General features: G+C 40.6%; 1 protein-coding gene across 1 annotated transcript; it reads left to right on the top strand.

Annotated features, from left to right (window-relative positions):
- The first annotated feature begins 2,792 nt into the window (after positions 1–2,792).
- On the top strand, positions 2,793–7,712 carry alg3 (ALG3 alpha-1,3- mannosyltransferase). Its single transcript, XM_058067160.1, has 9 exons — positions 2,793–3,033; positions 3,797–3,896; positions 3,980–4,127; positions 4,341–4,501; positions 4,602–4,722; positions 4,798–5,003; positions 6,106–6,183; positions 6,262–6,405; positions 6,472–7,712. Exons 1-9 carry the CDS (start codon positions 2,856–2,858, stop codon positions 6,653–6,655), a joined length of 1,320 nt encoding a protein of 439 aa, XP_057923143.1. The 5' UTR covers positions 2,793–2,855; the 3' UTR covers positions 6,656–7,712.
- Positions 7,713–8,155: the final 443 nt, after the last annotated feature.

Below are 8,155 nucleotides of genomic sequence, written 5' to 3'. Positions count from 1 at the left end.
TTTATACTTGACAAGGGGAAAAAAAGTTCCTGCCCCATAGCGCCCTCAGCTGCCGTTGCTGATGCTTTATGGGAAATGTAGTTACCTTGACGTTTCTTCACTCTTTCTATTCCCTGCCCGGGAACGACACTTCCCAGAAAGCCGAGGTTCTCCACGTGGCTGGCTTTTGTTTGCAAACAAAGTCGACTTTTACAGGAGAAACGCAGCACACAGTTCAACATTAAACCGCAACGTAGCAACACTTTCGAAAAAAATGCAAGTGAGTGTGTAAGAATGTGGTGAAATGGCTGTATTGTTACTTATTCAAAAATCAACCTACGTAGCAATGCATTCAGATAAACGTGTCAGGAAAAGTATGTACGTATGTACTGTAGTTTGTCGCAGGTGAAGTAGTCCTTAGATAAGGGGAGGAGTCTAGCAAAAAAAAGGATGTCATAACTTCCAAAATATTTCTGAGAGTTCCCCTCTGAGTTCCCTGAAAGGCTTCATGTTTTGAGTTCAGGCTGCACTCCCCCGCCCCCACCCCTCCACACTCATTGTTTTGGAGTCGGTTATACTACAACTGACAAAAACTGCTTTACATAGGCTACATCTACAATGGAACATTACACAGGTTGGTTGAATGACTATGGAAATCACGTTAAAAAGTGTTCCAGCCTTAAAACCAACCTAACTGGTTATAGAAGCATATTTTATCTTGACAATAGAAAAAGCAGTTTGAGTTATTGTACAGTTGAAGAATCACAATCGCTAATACTGATTTGCCAAAAAGAAACATTGCATATTTTAGCTGTCCATATAGTTCCGGTGTGTGAGAGAAGTCAATTCAAACTTTATTTTTAAAGCACATTTTAAAACAACCAGGGTTGATCAAAGTGCTGCACAAGCATTATTGCCAATAAGACAATAACATACAATGTACTGTAGCTATAAATCAATATGCCATGACAAGACATAGACAGCAAATATAGGTAAAAGCTATAAAATATACAACATTAAAATCATTGTGCTTCTTCAGTCTTTATTGAATGACAAAAGGTGGGCTTTCAGCAGTCCTAGAGCAGGGGTCTCAAACACGCGGCCCACAGGCCAAATGTGGCCCGCAGGACACTAGTTTGAGGCCCCCGCCTTGATATGATAGTTTAATGTTAGTGCGGCCCGCGCAAGTTTGATATGGATGCTGTATGGTATCATGTACCCAGAAAAAATTATTACGTTTAATTAATGTTCATGTTAAAGGTTAAATAACTGTTAATAGTTATCCTCCCTATCCGTGTGGAAGTGGTAAGTTTTTGGCTATTTAAGTTAAAGGAAATAACTTGAAGGCTACCGTTTAGGTCGCTAGCTCTCTAGTTTGCGAGTTAGCATGTGTCTCAAGACCCTGCAGTTGCGCAATATGTTGTAAATAAAAAGAGAATAAATGTGACTATAGTTGTGTTTTGTCATGTCTACAGGGCTCTAATAATGCGTTGTTCATTTTAATCTGAAAAAAATAATTTGTCTACCCACCAACTATATGTGGTTTCTTAAGTTTTTATTATTTGGTGTTTTATTATTATTATTATATTTATTTATTACTGATTGATTGATTTTCTTTATTTTTTATTTGTTTATTTATTTTTCATTTTATTTTGTGTAGAAAAATAAAAAGTAAGATATTTGAGAACAGTGGAATGTTTTATCAGAGCTTTTCTTGTAGAAAATCGGAACAAAAGCGAAGTTTATTCATTTTTCTGTTTTTAATAAATGCGTTTTTTGGGGGGTTTTTTGAAAACCTGATGCGGCCCAGCCTCGCCCAGACCCTAGCTCCAGTGGCCCCCAAGTAAATTGAGTTTGAGACCCCTCTGCTAGAGTGTTTGTCTCTGATGTGCAGGGGGAAACTGTTCCAAAGTTTTGGCTCAGCCACAGAAAAGGCTCTGGGGTACACACAGGAGCATTTTTTCCATTGAGGCTTTTTTTTTTTACAGTACATGCCTGAAATATTCTGTGGTAACATAGTTATGCTGTATGTTAACAATACAGTATCTGTGGTGACAAACAAGGACAGAGCAAGCATGCATCCCAAGCAACATTTGTTTCAAGGAAACAAAGGGTAAACATTGGCGTGCAGTCTGGGTGATGGAAATAAAATCAGTAATTACAGCATAAAAAAATAAATATTGTAGCTATGGGTTTATTGTGTAGTTCTGTGCTGCTGTTCGGGGTGTTAGGAGTGATGTTCTGCACTTGAAATGACCCGTGGGCCTTGAGTTTGATACCTGTGCTTTACATAACTCTCACAAATCACATGTAAGTGCCCACGCCAGACAGGAGCTGGACACTCCAATGCACACACAGGTCTCTACAGGCTGCAATAGTGTGAGCGACAGGAGAACTGCATTAAAGGGCATAGGCATTGGCACATGTACTGCAGGTCACATATAATTTTTAATGAAAATTAGGGACATCCTAGTTTTATTTGAAAGTCAGATCTTTCAAATAAAATACTTAATACACAATATTCAGTCTAAAGCAGAATTTAGACTGAATATGCATAAATAGGTTTGCAGAGATTAAGTATGGCTGAAATTCAGTGTCAAAATTAATTTCGGAATCAGTCTAAAAAGGTAATATATATCATATCATATTATATCAACATTATAGAAGTACAGCACACTGTTTTATTCAAATGTGTTCTGAGCATTAACGCCATCCTGTGGTACCGAGAAGAGTTCAACGCGGTAAACAAAAAACATTTGCTATTCATAGTTCGGGGCCGTCATTGTCACGTGAGAGGTGTCTACTATTACGTCACGAAAAACTGCGCATGTCAGTTTAGTGTGAAGACCAGAGTTTTGGATGTTACCTCCGCAGCGATGGCAGGAGGGAGGAAAAAGCTTCCTGGCTCTACGTCTGTTCTATGGACGGCACTTCACTCTCTGTGGCAGGACAAACATTTAGTCCTCTTCAAGACGGAATACACGTTTTTTGTTGCTTCTGTGTTGTGGCTTCTGGAGATCGGAATCAATGTGTGGGTCATTCAGAAAGTAGCATGTAAGTGGCCTCGAGGCTAGTTAGCATGCTATGGCTATGTGCCCTTTTGGTGAACGTGTCTGAATGCTACAAGGTTAGCGTTAGCACGAAGTCGTAGACAACCACCTGTCACGTGGAATTTACAACACACGCATGGCACAATTACTTGCCCGGTTCAAGAGTTGAAATGTGGACATTTTGTGATTATTTTCAAAAGCAAGAGTGTAGCTGATAAATTGTAAAATTATGTAATAAATTGTAACATTTTTTGAGAATTTTGTAACGTGTCCATTAGTCATTGTAATTCCCCCACTGCAAGATATTAAAAATAATCAGGCACAGGTGATGTTGGTAGGTACACATTTTCCCATATGAAACGACAAACAATTCGAGTTTAAGATCAAAAGTACCTACTAAGAAATCATTGTCAGCAGACTAACCAGCTTCCAACGAGATACCGTTTTCTCCAATAAGTAGGAAAAGGAGAACGCAAAAATGCCACCAAAGAAATAATCATATTGCTGGTTAACAAACAAGCAATGATAGCGTAACATTGGCTGTATATTGCATTTGTGAAATGTATTTCTGTCATCAGGGAGCCACTCATTTCACCACCCGTGGGTCTCCCAGGACTCATTGCATTGAAAACCTATCAACACACTGCAATGTGCTTTTATACTAAAGACAGTAGCTGTTTTACAAGGGCCACTAAGCTAGGGACAATATAAGTATAAGCATTGGCACCTAGATTTCACATGCAAACAGATGTATTTGTGTCTTGCAGACACTGAAATTGACTGGAAAGCCTACATGGATGAAGTGGAAGGAGTCATTAATGGCACCTATGACTACACCAAGCTTAAAGGAGACACAGGCCCCTTGGTGTAAGTTGGAATGGCATTACTAGAAATAGTAAATAAAAAAAAAAAACAGAATGTGTGACTTATTTATTATTTTCTTGCTGCAGGTATCCAGCCGGCTTTGTGTACAGCTTCACAGTTCTGTACTACATCACCAGCTCCGGGGCTAACATCCGCCTGGGCCAGTATATTTTTGCTGTTTTTTACCTCATCACGCTACTATTGGTCTTCAGAATATACTGTCGCACCAAGAAGGTCAGTTGGAGGTCACGGGTGGTGGTTAAGACTTTCAGTATTAGTTCAGACCTGGCAACATGTATGAATTTGTTGTACTCGGCCGTGCAATTTGACTCTTGAACACGCTTGTATGCTTCACTGCTCTTCACGATCATGTCTATCTTCTCACCAGCATTCTCTAGTTTTTCAGCATCATATGATACTTTTGCTAATGTCCTTATCTTTCCACAGGTTCCTCCATGTGTGTTCTTCTTTATGTGTTGTGCCTCCTATCGGATCCACTCAATCTTTGTGCTGCGTCTGTTCAACGATCCAGTGGCCATGATGCTGTTGTTTGCCGCTGTTAACCTCTTTATTGATGGTCACTGGTCCCTTGGCTGTGGCCTTTACAGGCAAGTCTGGGATCCTTATGGAGACATTCGCTCAAGGGATGCCAGGATGCCAAATTAGTTATTTTTTAATAACATGGCAGTCTTCCTCTCATTCCAACAGTTTAGCAGTGTCTGTGAAAATGAACGTGCTACTCTTTGCACCGGGACTACTTTTCCTCCTGCTCTCCGAGTTTGGTCTAATCAGGACGATCCCAAAACTTGCTCTTTGTGCAAACATACAGGTGAATAATATACACTTGGTATTTCCAGGCATCATAGAAATCATATGTCACCATACCTGTCCTCATATGCTGCAGTTCTTGTTGGGTCTGCCTTTTCTCCTGGAGAATCCTGTCGGCTACGTGAGTCGGGCTTTTGACCTGGGACGTCAGTTTATGTTCAAGTGGACGGTCAACTGGCGCTTCCTGCCCGAGTGGATCTTCTTAAACCGCTATTTCCACTTGATCTTGTTGGTAGCTCACCTGCTGACCCTGCTGCTCTTTGCGCTCCGCCGCTGGAAGAGGTGAGGGAGACTTGCATCACTCTCGTCACACTAATAATAAATGGGAGAATATTGTTAGCACTACCTATCATTGGGAAAACAGGCAAGAGATTTCCGGGAGCCCCAAACATCTCATAAAAACTGATTAAATTGAACTGTTTTTAAGTACATATTACAATCTTAATTCACATGCTGAAAATACATCAAAATTCATAATGTTTCATAAGCGTACCAACTGCTGCCCCTCCTTTCTTATACAAGGGACTATACCATGTTACCGATCCGGAAGACGGGAGCAAAGAAAACATTTTGGTGCGGTGTTACACCAGTGAAGTGGTCTCAACCTTTTTCACAGTGACAACAAATGTAGACACGAATACAACAGCATCAACCAGCGCCGCCGCTACTGGTTGCAGCCAAGTCAGTCGTTCCTCGCCGCTTGGCGTTTCAAACTTCACGGCTTCATTCTCACAGTTTTTGAAAAATATGCTTTTTAATAGTAGAATTCGGCTAAAACTATAAATTAAATTATAATATAAATTCAGAAGACTCATTCAAAGATGTTGCGATGAGATGTAGTAATTGGCACTGGCCACTAGGTGTCAGTATTGTAATGTTTGGTGAGACATAAACGCTTGATCACTGGCACAACAGGCTTTTGTTGCAGATTTGAATTATCTCGGGCACAATAAACCCTTAAAAAAAAAAAAACAAGCCAAAGCCCTTAAAAGCCAACTCTGAACCCCTGATGTCACTTCCTGTCCCTGAGCACCGGAACATCACCATAGCAACACAGGTTTTATGTATCTTTCAATGGCTTATTTTCTGCTATTCTGTCTCCTATATTGCATATTTGGAGTGTAGAGGGGTCAAAACCATGTCTAAATATTTTATTTGTAATATTGGTAATATTCGTATATAGAAGATTGTAATCAGGTTTTCTATGCTCTAACTATGAAAATATTAAATTTACAAATAATGAATCCTACTTGGTGAAAAGTCTCTTATCATGGTCGGTTCTGGAACCAATTGACTGGGATAAACAAGGGTCTTATTTGTCTCAATTCCACACTATGGTTGTTAAATATTATGGCAAAAAATGTGTGTTGTCTGTACTTTTCAGGCTGGGAGAAAGCCCCTTAGAACTCTTCAAGGAACCTGGCAAGAGGAAAATCCCAGCCCAGAAAAACACAGTCAACCATATCCTTCATGAGCATGTGCAATAATTAGTGAATGGCTAATGTTTTCCATCTTTGTCATCCCTTAACAGCCAATCACAGATCGTTCTCATTCTGTTTACCTCTAACTTTATTGGCATGTGCTTCAGTCGTTCATTGCATTACCAGTTCTACGTGTGGTACTTCCACACCCTGCCGTACGTGCTGTGGAGTGGAGGAGTTAAAAAGATAGATCATCTGCTCAGGTAATTCTACATACGCAACATTCCAATGAAATGCAAACTCTTAAAACTGTGCTCTTGTACATTTAGGATCCTAATCTTGGGTCTTATTGAGTGGTCGTGGAATACCTACCCCTCGACTTGCAGCAGCTCCATAGCCCTCCACGCCTGTCACTTCTTCATTTTGCTCTGTCTGTGGTTGGCTCCACCCCTGCACTCGGCAGCAGCAGCTCAAACACAGGCAAAAGCAGCCGGCATGGAAAAATGCCAATGAGATGCTGTACGAGTGGTGGTGTGTTCGGGTGAAAGCTGCTGAGAGGACCCTCCTCCACCATCCGTTCTCTGAACATCAGCATAGAGGGACTGGCAATGGGGTAGATTCCCAAGGAGCCACTATTGGTGTTTTAGCTTTGTGCTAAAAAAGTGAAGAAAGCTGACATGGGTCGTAGTCCTCAGACAGTAACCCACACGAGGAAACATGCAGTTGTTACGTGCAGGTAACAATATGAAGAGACAAGGAAATATGGATTCTCAGGTTTTGTCACATAACCTTTAATACCATCTCATCTAATTAGTGATTTATATTATTTGACATGAAAGTTGAGAAGAGGGTGCCGCTGTGGCGCCCTCCTCCACCTCAAAGCGCTCACAGGCAAATTCAAACATATTTGTTCTGCTTGGTATTTTTTTTTTAACTCACTTTTTTTGTCTCCCACAATGATGTTCTCTCCTACAGCGTCCATTACAGTTCATTTTTTGTTTAGCGCAGTTAATTACAGTTAATTGTGTCCCTTTTTTTATGGCAGCACCATGCCATGACTGTGATGGAGCGCTTGGATGTGAAGACGATAACAGGGGGCAGGGTTGTGAGACTTTTCAAGATCAGAAACCCCGGGGGGAGGGGCTGCTGGGGTGCAGCTTGTATTCATTTATTTATATCATTTAGAGTACTGGTAATCCCGTGTTTATAGCGGTTAATTGGTTCCAGCCCTGACCGTGATAAGTGAATTTCTGTGAAGTAAAATTCTTTATTTATAAATTGAATATTTTTGCAGTTAGCGCATAGAAAACCAGTTTCCAGCCTTCTAAATATGGGTTTTAACATGGTTAGAACCCTCTAGACATGAAATAACATCCTTATAGTCACCTCTACACTCATAATACCCAATCAAAGCAGATAAGCCATTTAAGACATAAACAAGACACAGTCGTGTATGTTACGATAAATGTGTTCCCTCTGGGACCTGAAAGAAGCCGGCAGGAAGTAACATTGGGGGATCAGAGTTGTTTCACCCTTTGTTAGGGATTTTTGTTGTGCAATAAAAGCCTGTTCCGGCAATCAAGTCTGATTCTTGTGTGTTTTAACCTAACATTACAATGGCACTACTGTATATATATCTAGAGACCAGCGTAGAATACTACATTTCATTATCTTTGAATGTGTCTTTTGAATGACTTTATAACAGGTTGTATTCAACCACGAGACAGCAGGGACGTGATAGAAATTTGAAATACGATGTGAGGAGGGACGACTGCGTGCACATGCATCATGGCCAATGATGCTGATTATGAGATGACGCAATTCACCACAGCCACAAACACTGAGTTTAGTGCACTAAAAGCAAAATGCATAATCAAGAAAACACACTACTAATTGTGCTTTAACTGCTAAGTATTACTATTTTGTTGTACATGACGTGATGAGAGCTAGGAGGACCAGGGTTCGATTCCACCCTCCGGCCATCTCTTTGTTTGCATGTTCTCCCCGTGCATG

Source organism: Doryrhamphus excisus, chromosome 3 (genome assembly GCF_030265055.1).
Source record: "Doryrhamphus excisus isolate RoL2022-K1 chromosome 3, RoL_Dexc_1.0, whole genome shotgun sequence".
Classification (NCBI taxonomy): Eukaryota; Metazoa; Chordata; class Actinopteri; order Syngnathiformes; family Syngnathidae; genus Doryrhamphus; species Doryrhamphus excisus.
Note: the sequence above shows the minus strand (reverse complement) of the source record. Positions and strands in the feature narration are given on the sequence as shown.